The sequence below is a fragment of the Lipotes vexillifer genome, unplaced genomic scaffold (assembly GCF_000442215.2).
Source record: "Lipotes vexillifer unplaced genomic scaffold, Lipotes_vexillifer_v1.1 scaffold265, whole genome shotgun sequence".
NCBI classification, from domain to species: Eukaryota; Metazoa; Chordata; class Mammalia; order Artiodactyla; family Lipotidae; genus Lipotes; species Lipotes vexillifer.
Genome location: NW_006795112.1, coordinates 877,799 through 905,134, shown reverse-complemented (window position 1 = coordinate 905,134; position 27,336 = coordinate 877,799). Strand labels below are relative to the sequence as shown.

Here is a 27,336-nt window from a genome sequence, read left to right as displayed (position 1 = left end):
CAGGAATGGCAATGAATGCGAATAGTTTATCATAATTAGCAAATCTTACTTTGTTTACGTCTGAAAGTCCTACATTAAATCTATTTAAGCCAAGCACTCTAGGTTTGAACCACAAACAAATCAAATACTATCAAATACACTGCAAAATTCAATGACTTTCGGGTATATAATTAATCACCACACAACATATATTTTGTGTTTAGATAGCAAGCAGTCACCAGGGAAAAACAACAAAACAAGCAAAATTCAACAAGGAAGAGAAGCCAGGTTTTTCACAATGACCTCCACACAACTAGTTCATACACATGAAAACATCATAACAAGGTAGTCTTGTTTTGATTACACAAGAGAGCTCAGATTTAGAAGGAATAGGAATAATTTGAATCTATGTAGCATTCTTACCTGAAAGACATTCTTTCTGCTTGATTTTTCTTTGGCCCATTCAATATATGCCCCACACAAATCCACACTTTCTGGTTTGTGTCCAGTTTTCTGCAAACGAAAATGCAATAAGAATAAAAAGCATACAACACTGGAGATGCATGTCAGAAAAAAATAAAGCTTTATTGACTTAGCAGCTATATATTTATGGTATAAAGACTTTATCTTTTTTCCAGTTTCAAATAGATATCCTCACTGTCATGTTCATTGCAGCATTATGTACAATAGCCAAAACATGGAAATGACCTGTGTCCATCAATCCATCAATGGATGAATGGATAAACAAAATGTTTTACATAATATAATGTTTTATATTATGTGTGTGTGTGTGCATATATATATATATATATATATTATATATACACACACATGTAAGTTAGACAGGAGACAAATTCTGCATGATTTCACTTTTATGTCGAATCTAAAGTCTAATTCATAGAAACAGGGTGGTTACCAGGCACTGGGGTAACTGGAAGATATTTGTCAAAGGGTACAGACTTTCAGTTTTAAGATGAATAAGTTCTGGGGATCAAATATACAGCATGGTGACTATAGTTAACACTTTACTGTATACTTGAAAATTGCTAAGAGAGTAGATCTTAAATGTTAGAACCACACATACACACACACAAAAAGGAAACTATGTGAGGTGATGAACGTTACTAACTAACCTTAGTGTGGTAATCATTTCACAGTATATCTGTATATCAAATCACCACATTTCATGCCTTAAACTTACACATTATTAATTGTCAATTATATCTCAATAAAGCTGAAAAAAAGAAAAAACAAATTTAATAAATACTAAGTGCCAACTGTATGCCTTTTAGAAATTCATTTTTCAGACTTTGAGTCTATACACATAAGTATACTGTGTATTTGTATTTAGTAAATTTAATTTAGATCAAATAGATTATGGCATGTGCCTCCTTTCACACAATACAATGTGTATGTTAGTGAAAGCTGTTTTTACTTCAGTAATTCATAATAATCAGTTAATAGGAATATCCTCTGTATATGCCTCTTCATATTTTTATTTAGTTCAAGTGAATCACACTTACATAACTTTAAATTTGCAAAACTCCAAACATTAAACAAAAACTTACCTGTTTGGGAGATTTTTTTTACTATTTTTAAAGAAAGTTAAGCCACATTTCAAAGACTCCAACTACTTTCTTATGTTCTGAGCTACTCTAGGTTTTCCTATAGAGAAATTCAGTTTCCTCAAGCCATTTTCAATAGAATACTTTAAAATTTTAGTGTAAAAAGCTTATAATATATTTAGACAATGTGTTTAACAGTATGAACTTTAGGTTAAAGCATACAATTATGGAAAAATGGCAAAAATTTTATAAGAAATCTGTCCACAATTGTTGCCTCATAGCCACTATGTTCTATCGGTTTAAAAGAAATAAATTATTTTTGAGAAGAAGCCAGAAATATGGTTTTTTTTAATAGCAAATTGTGAGATTTTTTGATTTTTGGCAACTCAATAAAAATTTTTTTGGAAACATTATACAGGCCAAGCATAACTTTCCTTCAGGATAAATTCGGCTGGCAAGATGGCAATTGATAGCATAGCTTTCCTTTGTTATTTGGTAGTAATCTCAGGAAAAACTAATCAAGATGATCATGACTCTTATGGATGCTTCAGATACTGAAATATTTTTACTGTTTTCCCATAATCTGCCACCCAGGTCATCATGGCTGTGGAAAATCTCAAGGCACAATAATAATGTTCATTGCTGAGTGATTTATGACACAGAAAAATTAAGAAAAACCTGCTTCTACAGTTAACTGAATTATGGGACACTCAGAGCCAATAAACATATATAACAAAAAAGATTATATCTCCCACATAAAGCAGTCAGGAAAAAAAGATGGAATATGATTTTATATAAGAAGCACTTTTTATGGGCCAAACACTTCTCTATGTGTTTTATGGCTATCAATTCTTTTAATTCTTATAATACCTGTATGAAGTAGGTATTATTTTTTTTAAATAAATTTATTTATTTATTTTTGGCTGCGTTGGGTCTATGTTGCTGCGTGTGGGCTTTCTCTAGTTGTGGTGAGCAGGGGCTACTCTTTGTTGCGGTGTGTGGGCTTCTCATGGCAGTGGCTTCTCTTGTTGCGGAGCATGGGCTCTAGGGGCATGGGCTTCAGTAGTTGTGGCATGTGGGCTCAGTAATTGTGGCTCACAGGCTCTAGAGCGCAGGCTCAGTAGTTGTGGCGCACGGGCTTAGTTGCTCCGCTGCATATGGGATCTTCCTGGACCAGGGCTCGAACCCATGTCCCCTGCACTGGCAGGTGGATTCTTAACCACTGCGCTACCACAGAAGCCCAGTAGGTATTATTATTATTACCATGTTACAGGTAAGAGAATATGCCAGAATGGTTAGGTAAGCTTTCCCAAGGTAACATAGGTAGAAAAGGAGGTGCCAGGATTTAAATGCTAGCAGTGCCCCTCCAGAGTCTGTTTTTAACCACTATGTAGTCCTTAAAAATTGAATATACACTATGATCATATTTATGCTAAAACATGAAACATTTTGGGAAAAGATATGTTTTTCTTACTAGACTAGTACAGACATATTGATCTTGTTTCTGTTCTTCTCTGTTGAACTTGATCTTCCCATTGGGCCTTCACACCACCTGTTTACCTGGAATACCTCCCAATCTTCACATGGCTGACTCCTTCTCCATCATGTCTCAGCTGAATGTCACCTTGTCAGAGGTCTCCTCTCTGTCTTATATAAAATCATGGCATTCCAGGACTCCTGATTACTCTCTACCTATTTATTTTAATTTCACCACAGCCTTCCTCCTAACCGAAATTAATATATATATATATATATATATATATATATATAGTTTTATATGCTGACTGTGTTTTTCTCCCACTGGAATTTAACTCCCTGAGCTGGGACCTTGTTTGCCTTTTCCTCCACTATTTTTCCAATGTATGGAAAAGTGCTGGTACATAGTTGTTGTTCAATGAATATTTGCTAAATTTGTGCATGAAGGAAAATACCGAATTGCAACTAGCATTTGTGCTTTGGAAGGAAGGTTTGGGCATCTTTAAAATTCCTAACTTTATAAGAAGCAAGATTTGTATTTGGTCTAATGGTTAAGCAGTCTTTGCTTTGTGATTTGGCAAAATGAAAACAGTTTAATGGACTCATATGTGGACTGAACATAGGATTTCAAAGAATCATGCAATAAACACTTACTGTATATATACTGTCAGCGTGTTAGCTACTGTGTTGGACTATATCTTGACTCTTCCTTTAAGAATCGTATCCTAGCCTCAGACTCTGTATAATTATCTATAGACTCTCTCTATAGAAAGAGAGAGAGCTAGAGGAGACTTATGGGTAAAAAGCAATCTAAGCTTTGCCAGTGTGCTTACCATCTAGTTCTGCCAGCTTCTAGCTGTCCTCATCAGCATCAAATGCTAAATCCGATGGCCTTGGCACCTGGCTTGGGTTTATCTCAGTCCGAACACTGCCCATTACACTTAGTCACCTCCTAGTGCTCATTCATGTGACTTTGACCGGTCTCTTACATTCTTCATGAGCTCACTGCTTTACCTCCTCTCCACATTAGCAATCTTCATTGTGCTTTCTGCCTAACACATCCCATTTTCTGAATCTGCCTTACTCCCACCTTGTTATGTTTGATTTTCGAGGTTATTGAAATCTGCAGACCTTTGTGTGTTGTCCCAGCCTCTCAAGTCCTTGATTTCACTTCCTTTCATGTCCAGACCTGTGCCTCTGATTCCGCAGTCAATTCAGCCTCTCTCTCTCTCTCTCTCTTTCTTTCTCTCTCTCCCTCCCTCATGCGATGATCCACTCCACTCTCTCATCCACTTTTTCTTCTTCTACAATCTTCCTCATATTCCTCAATTCTAGAGAAATAACTTGACTACTCAATGTAGTAACATTACAAATAATGGCCACCTACTTCAGCTGGGCTTTTGACTCTACTTAACACTATTGTTACTGTGATAAGGACACAATGTATCCATGAAATCATTACCAAGACCAATGTCATGAATACTTTGCAAACTTTATGCGCTCCTAGCCAGTTTCTACTCTTCCTCATGGTACCTCTCTCCCAAAGCTTTACCTTTTTCAAGCCCACCAAATAAATGGCTTACTCATAATTCAGAGAGATCATAGAGCCCTGGTGGTAGAACATTCGCCATTCTTCCCTCTTTCATAGTTAGTCTGTGTAATGCAAATAAACAAACAGAAACTTTAATAAATTTCTATATGTCTTGCCCTCTGAAAGCTTTATATCAACTTCTCATTTAATCCTTAGAACAAATTTGTGAAGTTAATACCATTGCCTTTAACTGACATGTGAAGAAAACTCAAGCAGGGAGTGGTTAAGTGCCTTACATAAGCTCATGCACTTAATAAGGACCTCAGCTGAGATACGAATTCATTTTTATCTGACTCCAAGTCCCAAGTCCTTATCACAACACAATATACTGCCTCCCCTCCATACCTATCCTTTCCTCCTGCTAGGTCACATAATGCCTTTTTCAGGTCCCAAAATAAGAATTAACACTTTCTATTTCTTCCTTGTAAGTGTCATCATTTCCCACTTTTCCATCTGTTTCCCAAAATTCTCGACCTGGGTCTGTGACTCTGGTCCACCTGTCCAATGAACTCCCATGTCTGGGCACGACAGTGTCATCTATTAGCATCAAAATTACCTGGCCTATCAGTGCCATATACTGCATGAACTCACAAGGCATGTCTTGTTTTGCCTCAGAGTAAGAGATGCTCCTTCTTTAGCCCAAGGTTCTTCCTCTATAGTTCCTAATTCTATCCAATCTCATTCCTTATTTTCCTTAAAGTAGATTATATCCTTTAGACTATAATCACACTGAAGTGACTATAAAAAAATAAAAAATAGAAGAAAGCAAGCACCAATGCCACAACTTCACGTTTTCTCAATCTCACCTATTTCCTTTCATGATTACCAGGATCCTTCAGAGTTTCCTGCAGTCACATTCTCTGCTCCTGTTCTATTCTCTTCTCAACCCACTGCAGTCTTTTATCCCCTTCCTTGGTTAATCTAATTCATCTTAACCATTAAGGTCAACAGGAACAGTCTGATGCTTTCTCTCCCATTAACATTCTGGTTGAACTCTGTAGTACTATGAGATTCTGCTGGCCCTTCTTAAACCCTCTGTCCTTCCGCTAAGGAGACATTTTCTCTCCAAATTCTTTTTTCACCTTTTATACTTTTCCTTCTCTGTTTTTTTTTTTTTTCCTCACTGACTTCTCTTCCTCATCCAACTTCTTAAATGTTAGTAATCCCTGGTTTATGGTTCTAGGCTTTTGTTATTTCTCATAGTTTACATGCTTCCTGTGAGTTTTGATTTTGCCTGTGGCCTGATCCATCACTTATTTATGTTAACTCCCCATAATTCCTCTGGTCTCCAGCTCCCTCTTATGTGCCAAAACTCTATTTTCTAACTATCATTAGGATGTAGCACAGACATCTCCTTGAAATCACTGTCTTCTTCTCAGACTTGTCCCCTTTTTTCTATTGCTTGTCTTGGCTAATCATTTCTTTATCTCCTTCACTCTCTTCACTTTCTTAGTTCTCCTCTTTCCATCAATAGCCACAACCAAAAGGTACAAAGCCCAAATTCCAGAACGAGATCACAATCTCTTTTAAGTTCTTATTTTCTCTCATCTGAATTTCTCTCCTTCCCGTTTCCTCTGAACTCAGTAAAAACCATTTCAATTCATTCTCCACATTTTGAATTTTTTTCCTAAAATACAAATCTCACAATATTTCTCCTAGAAAACTTGTTATCTACAAGATAACATACAAATCCCTTAGTAGAGTATACAGGCTTCTTTTCATGATCCCCCAACCACCTTCTCAGTTCCATTCATCCCTCCTTTTTTTCTATACGTCAGCAATGCTGAATTCCAGGCAGTTTCCAAAATGCTACATGCTTTCACAACTCTATATTTTGGGGAACTGAGTATGCATGTAACCTCTTCATCTGGAACACAGTTATTTCTCTCTTCATCCACTCTCCTTGCCTGTCATCTGCCCCAATCCTGCTCATTTTCACGATGTAACTCCGAAATAATTTCCACGAGGCTCTCCTTCACCTCTGCAGCAGTCCCTCTTTCCTTCTTACCATTTCCCCTACTCTGAAAAACATTTTTTTTTTTTTACAATTTGTTTTGTTATTCACACATTGCAGCTACTTTTTGATGTGTCTCCTTCCCCCAGCTATACAATTAGAGAACAAGCTGGGTTTGTCTTATTGGTCTTTATTTTCCCCAAATTTAGCAAAGGGGCCCAAAGTAAGCACTCAACAGAAGTTTGTTAACCTTTGAAAGAATTTATGAACTGGATGGAAAATTGCAATAGAAAATTTCCAGATTCATTCCAATGAATTAATAAAATTAAAAATACAGCTCAGAATTATAGTTTACAAAATGAGAAATATTTAGGACATAAAAATCACTACATTCCCATTTATACTGACCTTTAATAGGAACTGATCTTATGGCAAAATTGAAGCAAATAATAGAGATTTGGGGTGAATTTAAAAGTATGCCAGAAAAAGCTAAAGTGAGTTTGGTAAAAGTCAAGCAAATAAAAATATTAGCCTCAAGAAAAGAAAACTAAGATAAGTAAATGAAGGACTATATAAAAATGATCCTAATCAATTGTTTATTTTTACAAAGTTAAAGCAGAAAGACCTAGGCTTGAAGAACAACTTTAGGGACTAGGCTTTATTAGAAGGGAAAATTATCAGTGTTTAAGTGTTGTTAAATATTGGAATAAGTAGTTCAGAAAAGTTGTAGAATTTATTTGGAAGACAGTCAAGATTTTATTCCGTCTGAAATTAAAGAATCCTTTAATAGAAAACGTATTTCTGATTCTACAGCTATAAAACACATGAAAAAGTCTGCTGAACTACATGATGCCAATGTATCACATTGTACATCATTATAAAAAGGTACTTTTAAAAATTGACTAAATATAAACTTAAGTCTAAGAGTAGACATATATCTATTCTGGGTAAACTTAAAATATAAATGATTTTTAAATATTTAAATAGAATTATTTAAAAGTTACTGCTTCTGGACAATAAAACATAAAAGCCTCTTTGTTGGAGAAATGTGAAGTCATTAAAAATTGATCCTAGGTCTTGTCCACTTCTGATTTTTATTATTCTCTTAGTCCATCTTTACCATTTTTCAATAATAGCTGACAGGGTAGTCTCTCCATAATATATTTTTCTCTGACTTAGATTAAACCTTTGGGATTAAGTTTCCCATTTTTCTTTATGGGATATTTGGGGGCTTTTAATGTATATTAAGAAAATATCAAAGGCCAGATGCTCTTTTGCTTGATGGCATTTTCTATGATGAAGACTGGCCATGTGTGTGGGCAACAAATCACTGGGTCACTCATTCTCATACCCTTATTACTAGATGTGGTTGAAAAAAAGTCAAGGCTCAGATTTTATGAAACAGTTTATTAGCTACCATTTTTTATTTTGGATTAATTGCTATTCCAGAATATAGACTCAGATTGTCCTTATCAGTCTGAAACATGAAACACAAAATCTGTTTAGAGGAATTAAGTTTTATCACATAACTGGTTTTGATTCTGGAAAATCAAAGAGTGCTGAATGGATACCTGATCTTATTAATGTCTAAAGTATGGCCGCTGTCAACATAGAAGAGGATACTTTGATTGTAAGATGTGGGTTTTATGTATATGAATATAAATGGAGTTAATAATAACTGAAATTGTTTCTCCAGTGAAATTTCTCAGTATATTACAAGACAAAATCAAACCAGATTTTCAGAAAAGCAAAGCCTTGTTAGTGATTTGGGGCACTAGAATGTTATGTGTTTGTTTGTTTGTTTGTTTGTTGAGGAGAAAGTATTCTCCCCTTTTTAAGAATTTATTGCATTTATTCCTGAATCAAAATCTTGCTAGAATAAATATAATAGCTTCTATTTAACCTATGTTTGTTGCATGCTTATATTGCCTTAAATTTACACTACATAAAAACTATTTAATTCTGCAATGTGAGCAATTTGGGCACATTTTTGATGCCTCAGCCACCTCCTCAGATTCGCTCCTTAGACCCTTATTCTTTCAGTCTGCCTCAGTTGTCCCTGTAGATGACCAGTGATGCTTGGGCCCATATGGTCCCACTTCCTGTGGATGACCAGACACCTTCTTGGAATGCAAGGCCCTCCTGGTTGCCAAGGTGCAGACTGGCTTTTAGATCCCTACCACATCCAGATTTGGATAAAATACTATTTTACAGGGTATAGGATCTGACCTTCTGCATAGCCATCCAAGGGTGTGCCCAGGATCCATATAATACAGGGAGAAAATACTCTGGGTGATAAATTTTAACCAAAAGGAAGCAAGAAATGGGAAGAAACACGTCGATATATTCCTTCTCCTACCTCCATCCCTTCCTCCTACAGACTGCTTCATGCTTTCTCCAGTTTATTTGCAGCGTTTTTGCAAGTCAAGTGGTGCACCTGCCCAGTGGTTCTCTGTGTCTCTGAGGCTCACTGTAGAGTAGTAGCCAGCATGATAACACATCCTCTCTTCTATTTTGCATCATCTCCTGCCTCACTTCCTTTTTACTTCACTCTCTGTGTCCTGGGCTCATGCCTCCCAAATAAAGCATGGATGCTTAATTTGGGCTTTGTTTTCTAGGGAATCTGGACTGAGACAATTGATGTTACTCTCCTGTGTCAGGGAGGCATAGCTCTCCACTGAAATGTATGAAGGGCTCTCTCTTCAGGAGTCTAGAGTTGTCACTGGAAAGTATTGGGTTGGCCAAAAAGTTCATTCTGGTTTTTCCATAAGATGTTACAGGAAAACCCAAAAGAACTTTTTGGCCATCCCAATAGCTCACCAGCCAAAGGCTCCATTTTTTTCTATCCCCCTTTACACCAAACTGTGGCCACATTACCCATTCTCATCACTGGAATGTGAACAAGAACAATGTGAGACACCTCTGGGCTCACAGCTTTTAAAGAGCATGCAGATTTTCCTATGCTCTCTTAACGTTTCCTTCATCTGCCACTAGGGGATGACAGAACCAAAAGATGGGAGAAGCACAATGTAGCAGAAAGCTGACCAGGAATATCTGTTTTGGCCTATGGTATGAGTAAGAAATGAGGTTCTGAAGACATTTTGAATTGTATTTGGACAGCAGGTAGTGTTTCTTTACCTGAAAAAATCTTGATATTATTGTTAAGAAAACTAAGACAAGGATTTTGAAGTATATTGTCATTAAGTGAGTTTGTGTATTTGAATCCAATTCTGATTCCAAAGTCTGTTCTCTTAACCACTATACTCAAATTGCTTCATGTAATAATAATACCAATAATAAATATAACTAATATTTATTATCTTTGCTGTGTGTCAGGCTTGCTACATCAATTTTCTCACACAATCTCACAATAGCTCTGAGGTAGGTACTCTTATTAACCCCATACTGCAGCTGAGACATCGAAGAATTGTAGCAACAAATAAAATGTGAACCTGGGATTCCTAACCCAGGTTGTATGACTTAGAAGCCCCTATTTCTCCCTAATATGGTATACTGCTTCCCAGAGCATTTCAATTTAGTAGTGACTTTTAAAGGAAGAATAAATACATATATTCAGTAAATTTAAAAATGCACCGTGGAGTAAAAGTCCGTTTTATCTTAGAGAAATGTAAGCTCTAAATCAGATGTATTACATTGACCAAAATGATAAACCACAGAGAGTCAAGCTTCATAATTAAAATAGTTTTCTGAAAGAGCCTAAGGTGAGGTTTATTGGACAGTAAGCTATTACCCATTTATAAAGCATCATATCAATTTCATAGATTTTTGTGGTTATTAAAAATTATGTACGATACAGAATTTATTGTGGTTAATGGCCAAATCTTGAGAAAATTATAACCAGAGAACATGGCTTCATTTATATTAATATCGATCACTTGATTTCATTTTTTTCCTTACAAAGTTTGTGTTAATAAAACACTAGAATTCATTTTTCCTTTTTTCCTTTCTTTCTTTGACCTCCACCTGTCATCCTTCAGGTTTTGGACTGTTTTTTCTTTTAATTTTTAAATGTATGTTGAGACCGTATGATAGTGCAATCTATGGCTGTACTAATAACCTGCCCTAATGTTAACCATGCTGACTTCACCAGAGCACTATTATTCTGAGAATTTAAAATGACTTCGTTAGGCTAGGGTTGGTAGATCTATTGTTTGCACCTCCATTTTTATGATCTTTTTGATCTTTTTGAGCACCTCCATTTTTATGATCTTTTTGAACACTCACTTTACAAAGATAAAATCATTCCATATTCACTTTATACAGATTATTCAATAATTCATGAATAGCTTTCTGATTGAAACTATTTTCATCTTTTTTTGCTAAATCACATCATTTTGCTCCCATAAGTAAGTCCATTTTTTTTTATTAAAGTCATACTGCAGTGAATGAACATTAAATATACTGCATTATTTAATTAATGCTTGTGCTCATTATTTGCACTGGAAGTAAACAATATTAAGAAAAAGTAAACTAATTATTTTAATGAAGTCTTTTATATTACTCTTTTTTTGCTTTCAAGGTTATGGCTGAATGAGTGGTCTAAAAAAGTTAATAGTTTATTAAATGCCGTGGGAGAGTTTTCTGTCATTAGAAGTAAAATTTGCCAGTGTTTGCCTCTGATTAGAAGTTTTAGTACAATGTAAAGTAAAAAACATAAAAGTAGCCAAAAAAATCCCAGTTACATACACAATCAACATGTAGGCTCCATATCAAACATACTGGCTTTAGAACTATACACTATGAGGGGAGAAATAGTCCCTAAAATGTTTATAATACTTCTGAATTTATGTCAAAAGTGACACTAAGCTTTCTGAGTACCATGAGATAAATATAAAAGGAAGTAAGGTCCACTTGGCCTGATTTTTGGTGGCTGTGGAGGCAAGAAATTTCCTAATCAGAAATAGACTTTGCATGATGCATTTATCTCAGTAGGGTACCACACTGAACATATATTCTGGAATCACATGAAAACACCTCCAGGTTGCTACTGGTGCTCACTAATGTGCTGATACACCCATGTTTTGGGCACTGCATATTTTTTAGTTCTTCCTAGATGAATTACCCTGCTTGCTTTCTTTGCACTAGGACTTCTTTAGCAATGACCATGCTGCTAAAAGATCAGCTCATAGGAGAATGTTAATATATATTCTGAGTAAGAAGATGCCCTGTGATTTACTAAATGCATGGGGCCATAATGATGACAGACTTAGCTGTTTTGCTATTATCTTTGTCAATAAGAGCACAGGCGTTATTACTCTCATCTATTTCCATATATTTTTAGAATAGGTTTTTCAGATAATTTAACAAGTCCTATCTTCATTTTTTTAACTGTAGGAAAAATATATCTTAACTCCCCAAACTGTCTCTGAAAACTCTGAATCTCTCTTAATTTGAGCATATGCAGTATAAACTATAAAGGGCTCCACAATGCCTACAGAAAGAAATCATCTCCTCCCACAATCCTGTTCAAGGTCTTCCATGAGCTGATTCCACACTGACTTTCTAACCAAGTTAGAGTGCTTGCTGTCCTACAACAATGTTCCTCAACTTTTTTTGAGGCAATCCCTCACTGGCAGTGCATCCAGACAACTTACAGAAGAAACACAAAATAGTCTGGACTGGGGCATATACACCCTAGGACTCAGGGAACCACCAAAAAACATTTTTAAGAGCAATGACTAGCACAGTATGTGGAGCAAGGCAAGCGATTGATAATATCTGGAAAATAAACAAATAAATTAAGGAATTAATTTCCCACATTTTATCATTGCTTACTCCCTTCTTTCCATGTAAAGTGTATTTTCCCCCCATTTCTGCAATGAAATCCTATTCAGCCTTCAAAAACTTCCTCAAATGTCACTTCCTCTAATGGATATATTTAGAATCCTTTCCAGCTGGGAGCCATATCTCTCTCCTCTTAGTTACCATGAAACTAACCCATGTCTCTGTTCATGCCATTTTGGAGTAACTATCAATGTCTACTTTTTCATTACAATTACTTGATTTATGGGCATGCTTTCTATTTGTTTCTAGACCCTCAAGTGAAAGATCTGAGTTTGTTTCATTTTTGTGTCTTTCCTAATACCTAGCATAGTAGCTTAATATCAAGGACCCTAAGTGATATTTCCAGAATGAACTAATGGAGAAATACATAAGCTGATCATTACTTGCAACAACAATTTCCTTGGGAAAGAGCTACCTGTAGCTAAACCTATGATTCCCCAGCCTGTTTTCTTATATATCTTTATCATGTTAGTCATGTTCTATTATAATAAACCTACATATGATTCTGTTTCCCCTACCGGACTATAAGCACCTTGACAGCAGGGATCATATATTATTCATCTGGATATCTCTAGGGTTTAAAAACACATTGTGTGACACCTGTTAGGAGTTGTTAATAGTTCATAAAATAAATAAATGAATGGGTTCTCTAAATTACACAGCTTCTTCCCCATGAGGCAATCCATCCATTTTATTCTTTTTAACCAGGAATGCATATTTGCCACATCCCATAGCTATAGTTCAGGGTCTACTCCATAACAAGCAGATGCTCTAAAATCACAAAGTACAGCCCATACACGGGAGGAAAGTTGCAAGTGAATTGCTGGAGCCAATTGAAATACTATGCTGGCACTGAAATAGGTAAGTGTACCTGAAAAATGCAAGGGGTATGATTCAAGGCCTCAGAGGATAAATCAAACTGACAACTCTTGTTTCTTTAGGACTTCTCTGCCACTAGATGAATCAAATAATACTGTAGCTGCTTTTGAGGCAAAAGTTTTTGCTGTTGGACTAAGTGAGTTGAAGTTAGAAGAATCATCTTCTCTCTTGCCTTTTTCCTGTGATAGTACTGGTCTTTTTAAGACAATCAACACCTGGGTCATACTGCTGTTCAGCATGTAGTTGTTAAAAGAAGAGCCATGAGAGATTATTCTAGGGTGAAGATGTCTGGAGAATACTGACACACCTTATTAAAGAGTTGCCCCTGGTAGCAAATTTCAGCCCATGGCATTCTTCTGAATCCTTTTCTTTTATCCTATTTTCCAACCGAACTAAAAAATTCATTTCTCTTTTTAGCACACAGACCTTGCCCATTTTCAGTTTCATGCCATTGTTCATATTTTTTTACTCCACTGGAATTTTCCCTGCCCACAAATCTCCACATATTGAAATTATAACCATCCTTCAAGGCCTAATTCAAATCTTTCACAGATGTGAGCTGTCCCTCCTTTAAATGTTAAAAAACAAAACAAAACAAAACAAAACAAAACAAAAAAAACACTCTCCTATGTTTCTTATTTCATCTCATCCTATTTTTTGGCAGAGATGGTATAAAGCAAAGACTATATCTTGATTATATCTCTATGCCTTATATGTAGCCCTAACGAGCAAGCTGTTCATTGTAGGATTTCAATACATATTCTTATGAAGTCTTTTCCCACCAAGGCTTATATAAATAGCACTAACTTGATTAACCAAATGCATATTTAAATGAAAGTGAGGTAGATTGTAATGAGAAACTATGCTATTTGGATCAACTCTCCCACTGCAAACAATGAAAAATGCTGGATAAAATATTTCTTTTTAAAATTAACCTTAAAAGAATTGAAAGGCTGAAAAGATAGTGGGAACATCCAGGGTAAATATTTTTTGGAGGTGAGAATCTGAACCCACAGAGAAAAGCAGAATATCAAATCAAAATAACTGCACCTTTCCTGAGGGCATTATAAAAGGATAAAGGAGAACCAATATTCAACTTGTTCCCTTTCTCCAATCCCAAGGGATTATAAAGAAGACTGCCTTTGAGGTGAACAATGTTAAGAGAAGGAGTGAACAATAGTTCTGTACCTGATAAAGTGTAGCACAGCTGTAGCCCTCCTTTTATGTACACATAACTCAAAAATGTTAAACTGTTAACTTAGATTGATCTAATCAATCACTGAAAGTGCCCCCAGCCAATTTAGAAAAATACAAAACACTCTGGAGTAGGACACATTTATTCCAGGCCTCAGAGAACCTCCCATGATATTTCAATAACAATGATTAGCACACAGTCAAAGATAAGCAGACACACAAGGAAACAAAGCAACATGAGTGAGAACCAGTAGAAACAGACTGATGTAGACTTCAGATGCTAGAATCACAAGACACAGAATATAAAAAAAACTATGCCTTCTAATTTTCACAAAATAAAAGAGTCTTTAACATTCAGGAAAAAAACCTATAACAAATGACATAGTAAATTTAAAAAAGAAACAAACTTCTAGAAATAAAAATTATAATAATTGAAATAAAAATAATGTTTATCACACAAGGAGACTTAGTTAAAGAATTAGAAGATAAATCAAGATAAGTTATTTGGAATGCAGTTCAGAAAGACAGAAAGAAAGAAGAATATAAAACATGTGGAAGATAGAGTGAGAAAACAACATAGGTTTAACTAGGGGCTTAGAAGAAAATAAGAGAGAAAATGTAAAAGAAGCTACATTTGAGAAGATAATAGCTTGGAAATTTGTAAAATACATTAATGACAGTTATAATCAATTTCAAGAGGCCCAACAATCCAGGCAGGGAAAATAAAAAGCTACTGACACCTGGATGCATCACAATGAAACAGTGGAAACACAAAGGTAATGAGAAAATATTATGAGGGACCAAAGAACAGTGGTTAGATTAACAGGTAACTTCTTGATAACAATAATGGATGACAGAAAACAGTGGAATGATATCTTTGATGTGCCAAAACAGTATTACTGCCAATTCAAAATTCTATATCCAGAGAGAATATATATTTCCAAAATGATGGAGAAATAGAGACATTTGAAACAAGCAGATGCTGAGACAGATTGTCACGACAAGACCCTTACTACAGGAATTTCTCAGAATGTACTTCAAACAGAAGAAAAAATAATCCTAGAAGGAAGGTCTAAGATACGGGAATATATAAATAACAAGGAACATGGCAAATATTGGGCAAATAAAAATCAATATTGATTCTATAAAAGAGAATAAATAATGTCTAGTGGTGTTAAAAAAGAAAGAAATACAGACAGAAATAGCATATACATTGGGAAGGTGATAAGTGAATTAAAACTATTCTAAAGTAATATTTGAATAGCTTTAGTCTTCAAAATGTTATAATTCTAGGCAAGTCACTAACAGAACACCAAGTGTATCACTCCTAAAACAGTAAAGAAAAATATGAAATGATTAAAACAAAATGAAAGGAAGGAAAAAGCAAGACATTGATATTTAGAGAAAGAAGCAAGAAACAAAAGAAACACATGCTGTGATACCATTTTATAAATTCAAAAGCAGACAAAGTATACTATATTTTTAAGGGCTATAGATATAGGTGGGAAAATAATAAACGGTGACAAAATAATGACTAAAATGCCATTTAAGTCTGTGGCAAGGGAAGAGGCTGTGATGACATACAGACAATAGGCAGGGGTGGGGCTTCTGGAGGGCTGGCAGGGTGTGCATCTTCCCCTGGGTGGTGGTTATGTAGAAGTTTGATTATAACTGTTAAAATATACATACATGTTTTATACATTTTACTAAAAATAGTTTCTGCATTATTTTCCAGTGACAATATTTCAAAATTTTAAAGTGAGTTACAAATCAGAATACAGAATAAGAACACTGTCCTTTCCTTTATAATCCAGAAAATCCGGAACTAAGGACACCACTGGTTTTCCAATGCTCCTTTTCACAGGAGGGCCAGCCAGTCTGGACCAAACTTTCTCTGTCTGAGGTGAAGTGAACAAAACAGAGACAATGTATGTAGACATAGGAGGGAGATGGTTTCCTCTCTTGGTAAAGGCTGTCTTTAATTTTGAGGTTTTATCCCACCTAGATTTAGGATTGGGGTATTATACAATGTCCTTTCTGTTAGAAAGTGACAGTAGTAGTAGGCAGTACTTTACTCTTTAATGTCATTAAAAAAGAAAAACAGAATAGGTCAGTCCTCCTTTTCCTTGAATAGGTCACTGAGGACCCAGAGCCTATGAATCTCTGATTTACACACACCAGCAAAGTGACTGTGTTTCTTTTCAGGGGGAGGCTGCTTTTGATTAAAATGTGACTTGGTTATGAACTGAAAGAATTTCAGTGAGAAAGAAATATAGCCAAACATGGAATGTGGGATCAGGCACAACACTGTGTGACATTCTGTATTAAATGTGAAAGCAGTAAGGTTAAGAGACAATGGAGGAAGATGAGGGCTCCAGGAAAATATATATGGACAAGCAGGATATTACACCTAGATCCCCAAATGGAGAAATGGCTTCATTTTCAGAATTATTCAGTGTTCAGACACAGTATTTTATGCTGCCTATGGATACATATTTCTTTTTTTGGAGACAGTACACGCTGGTATTCCTTGAATTAATATACCTTTTCTTCTACGCATGTGTGAATCAATTCAAGTGCAAAACTACGATAGTATAATGATAAGTTACAATTATATTATACCCTATATTATGTACTATAGAATACAGTATATTTATATTTTAATGGAGTATATTAGAATATAATAATTATTTTATGGCTACTATGCATATTTTTATTTTATTAACTAATTTTATTCCTTACTAATTCTCTTGGTTAAATATTACTATCTCCACTTTACAGATGAGGATTCTGAAGCTCAAAGGAGTTGAATAAGTTTGTCAGCTCCTAAGTGGCAAAACTAGAATAAAGCTCCCTATGGTTGAACTTCAAAGCCCTTCTCCTAGCTACTTTGCTGCTTTGTCTCACCACTGCATTAACATTCAAAGATCATTCCTGTACAGATTAAAATGCCATTTACTCTTTTAAACCACATTTTGCACTCACTTAGGCAGCTTCTACAGACCCCCTTGGAGAAAAGGACAGACTTTCCCAGAAGTACAATGAACAGTAATACCAGGACATGTGTAAGGGGGCACAAGAGAAATTCAGAAACTTGAGCATAAATCTGTTTCAAAATAAAACCACAGTATCTTTCATCAAGGCCTGGTAATCATCATATCATTTCTCTGAGACTGGAATTGGTAAATGTGGGCTATCCCACCAGGCCTTTAATATTTGGTTAGAAATGTATCCAAGAACTTGACTAGCAAGACAATTCATGCAGTACAAACAGGAATCTGCAATTCTTTCCCCTATTACCACAAAACACAGTTAGTTCCTGCCCAGAATTTGCTTTGAAGACAATGAGTGTCTGGGAGAAACCATAAGAGCACTGAAAATGGGACTAGAAGTAATAAATAGGGACTGCCAAAAAAAAAAAAAAAAAAAAAAAAGGGGGTTAACAAATTTCCTCTAAAAGTAAAATCTATTGTCAATTTACAACAGTTCTGAAGCTTGAACTAGAGGCATGCAATTAGTGAGCTGACTTGCAAGGTTTGCCTACAGTAAGGGGGAGTTTTCTTCCACCTGTACAAAATTAAGCATCTGATAACTATCTCCTGGTATGAGGAGACTAAAATAATAAAATAAAAATAAACCAAATGCTTTAACTTGGAATCTAATCTCTCCCATTATCCCAGCACATTCACATAAACTCTGCTCCAATGGAATTCTTCTCACCCAGCAGGATGAAGATCATCTTCTCAGCAGCCAAATTCAGCAAGGCAAGTGACTGTCCTCCCTTCCTGATTTCCCCTTTAGAACTCATTCAAAGGGAAGACAAAGGACCAGTGGGTGGATGGGAGTTGTTTTGTACCTAGCCTTTAGGGGTACCTTATTTTTCTTAAAAAGATTATCTCAACATACTGCAGCCAAAAATAAAAACAAAACAAAACCCTACAACAAATTTCTGAGGCAGTTTAAATTAAAAATACAAAGGATTGAGATATATTTTTAATTTATTCATAATTAGTTTACAGATTGGACTGCACCGAGACTCCAAAATCAGCAAGCTACTTGGGGATAAAGGCTATTGCAATTATCAGGAGCAAGCCAAATGCTACCTTTTGTTCTTACTAAAATCTTCTCCTTTAAAAAAAAAAACAAAAATCTCCTAGCAAATGATTTTCTATTTCCTATTTAAAGAGGATTACATAGCAAACACGACTAGTGGCTGGAAAGCAAAGAACCTTCCATCGTTTTATTACCTGCCAAATACAAATTAGTTCATTGTGGTTAATTCCTGCCAGGAGACCCCTTTTCCCTGCTGCCCATCAGTCCATTGGGGTATGGCAGGTTGGTTCCTGCCCAGAGTCCTTCCTACTCAGGAGGCTGTCAGATATGCTGCTTGCCCACTGTCTCCAACATCGTGTGGCAGCTCTGGTGTTCGGGCAGCAAGGTTTTGAGCTTGAATTGCCCCAGTAACTAGCTCAGAATTGCTCCTACTATCACTGTCAAATCTCTGTGGGCATATATGAGGCCCTCCTCCAGGTACAGATCAAGAAGCCCTACAAATTTCACTTTGTAATAACTATTGGATACAGAAATTGTATTAGTTCCATTAGATGGAGTCATAGAACTGTTCAGAAAGGTTAGCTGGATGTAGTGAATGTCACAGTTAGACTAAGATAAAAAATCACTGTTAACTTAAGAGTGTTTCCTCGTTGGTAACACCCTATATTAAGGTGCCATTTATAAACAGTTTATTATTATTTATTAATGTGTGAAGCACTTTATAGCATGCTAGATAACAACTTAAATTCATGTATTAAAGATGCACATACATGGTTTAATACGATTTACGCCTTATAATATTCTTTAAAACAGCTTTCCATAGTCTCATCCGTTAAGTATTTATTACTAATGCATTTTATAACATACTTTATACTACATTATTTGAGCAAGTAGCTGCATTTAGTGATCATTTCATAAATAAGAATAAAGCATTTATAAATGGCACCTTAATTTAAAGTGTTACCTTCCCATTACTAGAGAGCTGCTTGCCATTCATCTCATTTTGTGATTATTCTCCAAATGCACCACTTAATAAAACAAACACTAAGTTCTATTTTCCCTTCATCTGATTAAAAGTTTATTGAGTCATTTTCCTCCATCTGCTTTCAGATGTTGATAGCTTGGAGGCTTTAGTGTGATTTCTGTTGAAACCAAACTTTTAATTCAACGGTATTTCTGTAAACATGATAATAGTAGAAACAGAGAACTACCCACCATATTAGACAGAGCCTGCTGCTTGGATTCTTTGTAAAATTCAATTTTTCGACTAGAAAGAACAATCCAGGAAGTAGACCAGTTTTTCCTTAGGAGAGAAAAAAGCAAAAAAGCACTATCACTTGAAGAAATCATTCACAGGTATTGTATGAGCAACATTTGGAATAAGTAGAGACTATCTTTATTTTTAACCAGAATTCCTAAAAATCTTTTCTTTATTAAAATCTACAGGTGGTATGGAATTTAGATTAAAAAAATAATAAAAAAATAATAATATTCTGTAATTTTTATATATCATGGCATTTATAGTGAAAGTTTCATCATTTGTAGATCTTCCCCAAATCTTTTTCAGCTATCAAAATTCCAACCTCGTGTATCCATGTCTTCCACTCCATAAAAAGTCTATGTTTCTGCAGCAAACCAAAAACAGCAAAGTAAAAATAGAAATCAGAACCTCGTCCTTCATCGTTATATCTCTTCATTGGTTTAGTATACATCAGAGTCTGCAAAACTAATCAGCTAATTTGCCTGCCTAGTTCACAATATTTTTCAATGTTGAAACTCAATGCAAATAAAGGGAGTCAAATGCTTTTTACTTTTTTGCCAATCAAATTGGCAAGAATTAGAAGGAATAATACCGAGGTTTACTGAGAGTATGGAGAAATGGATTCTCCCATACAGTTTTGGTGGGAGTGGAAACAACTTTTCAGGAGTGAATTTGGCAATATGTTTTTTAAAAATATTTTAAAATGTGTATATCTTTTGATTGAACAAGCCCATTACTATGAATTTAAATTTATCCTAAAGCAATCATCTCATAAGTTAAGGCTGTGTACACAAGAATGAAGTGTACCATTTCTTAATTCTGCATCTAAAAAAATCAAAAAATGAGATAGGTTATGTAAATTGCATACAATGGAGTCATACAATGGACTAATGAACCCTGTGCTTAGCAGAATCCTGATATGGGAAGATTTTAATGTAGACCATAATATAATATGTAATTCATAAGACCATGCTGTGCTATTTACCTATGATTGTCCTCACCCATCTCAGCCCCTTCTGATTATCAATTCCCATTCATCGAAGTTCAAATATTATGTCCTCAAATATGTCTTCCATGACTTCCTCACATAGCACTTAGGATAAATTAAAAAAAATTTTTTTTGTTAATTTCACTTCTCTCTCCCCCATTAAATAAAAAGCCCCAAATTGACAGAAAACATTTCATCCTTACAGAGATACCCCCAGTGACAAGCAACAGTGCCTTGGACAGAGTAGGCAATAAATACGTATTTGTTGAGTCAATGATTAAACTTAGGCATGGGGGTAAAAAATAAAAAGCTGGATATAACAATAGTTAAATCAGAGAGTGAAGCCATAGCTTTTGATTTTCCTTTGCATTGAACATGTATTACTTCAATACGTAGATGTGTATATATTTGTGTCACGAAGAAAGACAAATGTTTTAGATGGTAAAAGATTAAGGAGATTAATATACATAAGTTTCTATTACATCATATTGCTGCAGTTTGCTTTGGTTTAACACTCAGTTCAGAATAGCTGAATTCATTTTACAAAAGTGATTTTTTTAAAAAGTTTACAAAAAGACTATTCTGATCCATAGAAAACTACACAAAGATACATTTTAAATGACCATTTAAGATCTTTGTGTAATTTAGTTCCACTTGCCTCATAGTCTCTAGGGGCTTGATTTAAAGGACAGCTGTGATTCAGTAAAGTTAATATTTACAAGATTAGGTTGCTCTTACATGCCTGAAGCTTTCCTAATGATACATCATGTGTTAAAAAGAAAAACACTGGATAAACAGAAACAAAACAAACACAATGTGTATTTTCCAACATGCAAATATGAACACTATGTTCTTGGACCCACTTGTCTTCAAATAGTCACTTTTTCAAGCAAATGATGAAAAAGATGGGGGAAAATGAAAACCACATAGACCTTTTTCTTCCCTTGCCTTAGTTCCCATTTCTCGTTTTAGGTAACAGTAGCAGCAAGATGAATTGCAACACCTGTAGCCTTCTTCTTATGCAGGTCATAATATTAGATGGCCTAAGACAGAGTAAACATTGGCGGGACTACTGTTCTAGACTGGGCATCTTTTTTATCTCCACCCCTTACTTTGACCATATGTAACCAAGGAGAATGGGACACCCCCAGGCATGACGGAACCTATATTTAACCTGCCTGTTGTATTTCCCACTATATTTTTCATCTCCTGGCAAGAGATACTCTATACCTTATTTGCTTCCTGTCTACAGCAAGCCCTGGGTAAATGGTTCTGATTTGATCTTTTTCAGATGTTGATCGTTTATAGAATGTGTTGGCATTACTCTTCCCTTTCTTAAACTTGGAACTGGAACTGGTTAGAACTGAAGTTGCATGAAATTCGATTACCTCATGGTTCACAGTTAGAACTTTGAACTGCTGTGAAATGTTCCCTCTTAGGTGAATCTGATGAACAAGCTGAATAGGGTAAGAACTGCAGGTATTTGAACCTTAGTAATATGAATTGTTCTGGCAATTTACATACAGTGCAATTTCTTTTTGATCTTATAAACTACAAACAATGTCTTTATGAATACAAGTGAAGATTTTTCCAATTTGTTTAAGATAATTTCATTTCGAAAAGAAAAATAGAATGCTGTTTTTCAACGTTTTAGAGGCTCCATTTTTAATTCAGTTTTTCATGATCCCTTTTAAAATAATAATTAGCATAAATTATTTTGAGTACCTAGTATAAGTCTGCTTGTCTACTGGGGATTTAGCTTCACAAAAAAGATGATGAAGGTACTAATCTATCCATTTACTAATATGGAAAACAAAGTTCAGAGTGTTTAGGTAACTTACTTAAGGCCATACACTTAGAGTCAAACTCAGTTTCTCCGATTCTGAAGCCTAAAATCTGTTCACTAATTTATGTTGTGGGGTTTTTTTTAAGATTAAAGAGTATAGGCATACATCATTTTATTGTGCTTCACAGATATTGTGTTTTTTTACAAACTGAACCTTGCTTTCAAGTCTACTGGCGCAATTTTTCCAACAAAGTTTGTTCACTTCATGTCTCTGTGTCACATATTGGTAATTCTTGCAGTATTTAAAACTTTTACATTATTATTATATTTGTTATGGTGATCTGTGATCAGTGATCTTTGGTGTCACTATTGTAATTGTTTTGGGGCGCCATGAACCATGCCCATATAAGACAGCTAACTTAATCCATAAGTGTTGTGTGTGTTCTGACTGCTCCACCGACTGGCCTTTCCCCATCTCTCTTCCTCTCCTCAGGCCTCCCTAATCCCTGAGACAGAGCAATATTGAAATTAGGCCAATTAGTAGCTCTACAATGGCCTCTAGGTGTTCAAGTGAAAGGAAGAGTTGCATCTCTCTCACTTTAAATTGAAAGCTAGTCATGATTAAGTTTAGCGGGGAAGGCAGGTCAAAAACCAAAACAGGCTGACAGCTAGGCCTCTTGTGCCAAGCAGTTAGCCAAGTGAATGCAAAGGAAAAGTTCTCGAAGGAAATTAAAAGTGCTACTCCAGTGAACACATGAATGATAGAAAAGCAAAACAGTCTTAATGCTGATATGGAGAAAGTTTTAGTGGTTTGGATAGAAATCAAACCAGACGCAACATTCCCTTAAACCAAAGCCTAATACAGAGCAAGATTTTAATGCTCTTAAATTCTGTGAAGGCTGAGAGAGATGAGGAAGCTGCAGAGGAAAAGTCTGAAGCAAGCAGAGGTTGGTTCATGAGGTTTAAGGAAAGAAGCTGTCTCAGTAACATCAAAGTACAAGGTGAAGCAGCAAATGCTGATGTAGAAGCTGCAGCAAGTTGTCCAGAAGCTCTAGCTAAGAAAATTAATGAAGGTGACTACAACTAAACAAGAGATTTTCCACGTAGACAAAATAGTCTTCTATTGGAAGAAGATGCCATCTAGGACTTTCATAGCTAGAGAAGAGAAGTCAATGCCCGACTTCAAAAGCCTCAAAGCACAGACAGACTGTCTTGTTAGGGGTTAATGCAGCTGGTGACTTTAAGTTGAAGCCAAAGCTCCTTTCCCATTCTGAAAATCCTAGGATCCTTAAGAATTATGTTAAATCTACTCTGCCTGTGCTCTTTAAATGGGATGACAAAGCCTGGGTGAAAGCACATCTCTTGGCAACATGGTTTACTGAATACTTTAAGTCCACTTCTGAGACTTGCTGCTCAGAAAAAAAGATTCCTTTCAAAATATTAGTGTTCGTTGACAAATTACCTGGTTACTCAAGAGCTCTGATGAAGATATACAATGAAATTAATGTTGTTTTTATGCCTACTAACGTAACATCCATTCTGCAGCCCATGGATCAAGGAGTCCTATCATGTAAGAAATACATTATAGCTGCTATAGGTCATGATTCCTCTGACGGATATGGGAAAAGTAAATTGAAAACCTTTTGGAAAGTATTCAATATTTTTGATGCCATTAAGAACATTCCTGATTCATGGGAAGAGGTCAAAATATCAACATTAACGGGAGTCTGAATTAGTTGATTCCAACCCTCATGAATGACTTTGAGGGGTTCAATGCATCAGTGGAGGAAGTGACTGCAGAAGTGATGGAGACAGCAAGAGAGCTAGAATTAGAAGTGGAGCCTGAGGATGTGACTAAATTGCTACAATCTCATGATAAAACTTTAAAGAATGAAGAATTGCTTCTTATGGATGAGCAAAGAAAGTGGTTTCTTCCGATGGAATCTATTCCTGGTGAAGTTGCTGTGAAGACTGCTGAAATGATACCAAAGGATTTCAAATATTACATAAATTTAGTTGATGGAGCAGGGGCAGGGTTTGAGAGGACTGACTCCAATTTGAAAGAAGTTCTACTGTGAGTAAAATGCTTTCAAACAGCACTGCATGCTACAGAGAAATCGTTTGTGAAAGAAAGAGTCAATTGATGTGGTAAACTTTATTATTCTCAGAAACTGCCCAGCCACCCCAACCTGTAGTATTCACCACCCTGAGCAGTCGGCAGTCATCAACATCAAGGCAAGACGCTCCACCAGCAAAAAGATTATGACTCACTGAAGGCTCAGATGATGGTTAGCGTGTTTTAGCAATACAGTATTTTTGAATTAAGGCATGTACATTGTTTTGTTAGACATAATGTTATTGCACATTTAATAGACTACAGTAGAGTGTAAACATAAATTTATATGCAAGGGGAAACCAAAAAAAATCATGTGACTCTCTTTGTTGCCTTATTCTCTTTATTGAGGTGTTCTGGAACCAAACCAACAAATACTATTTTCTTGGTTAAGGAGATTGTCAATGTCAGATTTCACCATAGTTTAGGTCCTAAGTCTCAAATTATAAAAGCTAGAGTGCAGAGCCTGTGACAAGGTATAAGCCATCTGGACTGTCAAATTAACTGTTTTACCTAATGTTAATTAGAAGGATTGGTCAAAGGCCCACCACTCTCAAGCTCTATTTTTCTCTTGGGAATTGAACTGATTTAAAGGAGTCACATGATGAGTCTTTCAACTCCTCATAAGAAGCCGGAAGCAGGGATGTGCTTCTAACTATGACACCACCTCTTTCTCTTTCCTGCTAGGGGATTATTCTGGTTTGTGATGAGTAGACTCACCTGCACCCAGTAGGGAGTCTAAAACCAGAAAGTGTTTCAAAAGCCTCTAGTCTAGGAGCAGCTAAGAATTCACCTAACGGGAATATCTTTTAACCTATGACTTAGGTCAGAACCTTCCTCTCTGAATGAAGTAGCCTAGAGAGTTGGCTATTTTCTTCACAATATCTTTCAAGTCCAGTCCCCATTTGATGTGTTTGGCCCACTGTGCTGCCTGTAATTCTCAGGATATCAGCAGAAAAGCTTTCTCACCAGTTCCTCTAACACAGCAAGCCTTTTGATGGCACTGTCAGCTCTGGAGGGAGTATGAATAGGGTCAACTGGCAAGGTTTTGCCTTGACTTGTACCTTTAATGCTTTCTGCATGCAACCAAATCCTTATAGGTGACAGTTTTTCGGTGTACTGAGATTCAACTCAGAGAGCGAGTAACTCCTTCAAGTTTAGAGGGCTTAGGCAGGACTTTTAAAATAGACCTTTTGAGGATGAAGCGATTTTCAGAATGGAAAGAAAGTCCCTCTACTTTCCTAGTACCCCCAAAGAGGGGAACACCATGACCTCCTAGAGCTTTTCCACTCCTGGGCACAATATCTGACATTTAGTGAGTGCTTATCAAAGGCTTTTGAGTAAAAGAATATATGGGTTCTCAAATTTCAGGAGGGTCACACATCTAGATTACTCCTGACCTGTTTGTTGTTATTTACTAACAAGGACTACAAAAGCGCCTACTTCTTGCATTTCCCTTATTTATTCCTTAGTTCCCAAGTGTTTTGATAAGTCTTTCATAGCATTGTTTTAAAAGTATCTAACATTCCTGGTTTAGTATATCTTTTTCTAATTTATAATTCTAGTGGCAATACCTGAGCTTTCTCTAGAGGGCTTCCTGACTTCTCAGATGTGGTTCAATAAGATAAGCTATTATGCATGCATTGGTTCTCACTCTGTGCTAGGTATGGCACCTGGTATTTTGTGTCAAGTAATTTAATCCCCAAGCCAGTCACAAGTATCTACTGAGCATCTACCACAGGACAGATACAATTCCAAGGACTGAATATATAAAGGCAAATAGCAGAGACCTCAAGGCATTTATGTCTAACTCAGGGGAGACAGGCAGTAAACACGGAAACAAATCCTCCACATTCAGATAAAAAAATTGAGGCTTAGTGAGGTTGCATCCTACCCAAGGGTATCAAAGTCATAAATATGGGGTTCAGACCAAGTCTTCTGGACTTAGAAGGCCATGCTCATTCTGCTGTATCAGTTGTCTCTAGAGCAGGTGGCATGCAATTCTCCCTTAGTCATATTGGGCACGTCTATGCAGAGCCTCATGATAGACTCTGAGAGAGGAAGACACCCCAACTGCTGTCAAAGAGTTACTTGAACATCTTTCTCCTTGGAACAAGGGCACTTCTTAGCCTGACCTGGGCTGTTCTGCAATGCTGACCTGGAAGTCCTTTCATCTCTACCTTCCCAAGATGGCCAGCAAGTAACTTCATCCATTGATGGGAGCCAATTAATGCATCAACACTTCATCATCTTAACTTTGAAGGAGTTCTATTTTATTTTTCCACACAGAGAGATAAAAACCAAGCTGTTGGATAGACTTGAGGGTTAAACAAGATACATAGGTCAGGAAATGTCCAACTTCAATAAGTCAGAGGTCCCAGGAATAGGTGAGAGAGTCTCCGCATGAATTTACAAGTAACAATTAGGTAAGGGATTGATATTGACACTAGTGATTCAGTATAGGAAATAGATCCTGGGACAATAAATGCAGGCTATTTATTTTAATTTTTTTGTCACAAGACATCACATCTAAGGGGGAAAAAGATCCTTAATGTAATTAGGAAGGAGGAAGAACTAAATTCTAATAAGGACAATTAGTTACAATTAATGCAATTGGTGGGACAATTTCTCCAAGTGAGACACTTCAGAGAGCTTCCCTAAAACAAATCCTGAGTTGTAAAGGTAGAAAGTA

General features: G+C 36.0%; 1 protein-coding gene across 1 annotated transcript in view; it reads right to left on the bottom strand.

Moving 5' to 3' along the window:
• ARHGAP15 (Rho GTPase activating protein 15) overlaps nucleotides 1–27,336 on the bottom strand; it is a 596,184-nt gene that overhangs the window by 494,857 nt on the left and 73,991 nt on the right. The window contains exons 4-5 of the mRNA XM_007467470.1: nucleotides 19,712–19,799; nucleotides 403–492 (exon numbers count right to left, since the gene is read on the bottom strand). Coding sequence (XP_007467532.1) covers nucleotides 403–492; nucleotides 19,712–19,799 — 178 coding nt within the window. The remainder of the gene's footprint in view (nucleotides 1–402; nucleotides 493–19,711; nucleotides 19,800–27,336) is intronic.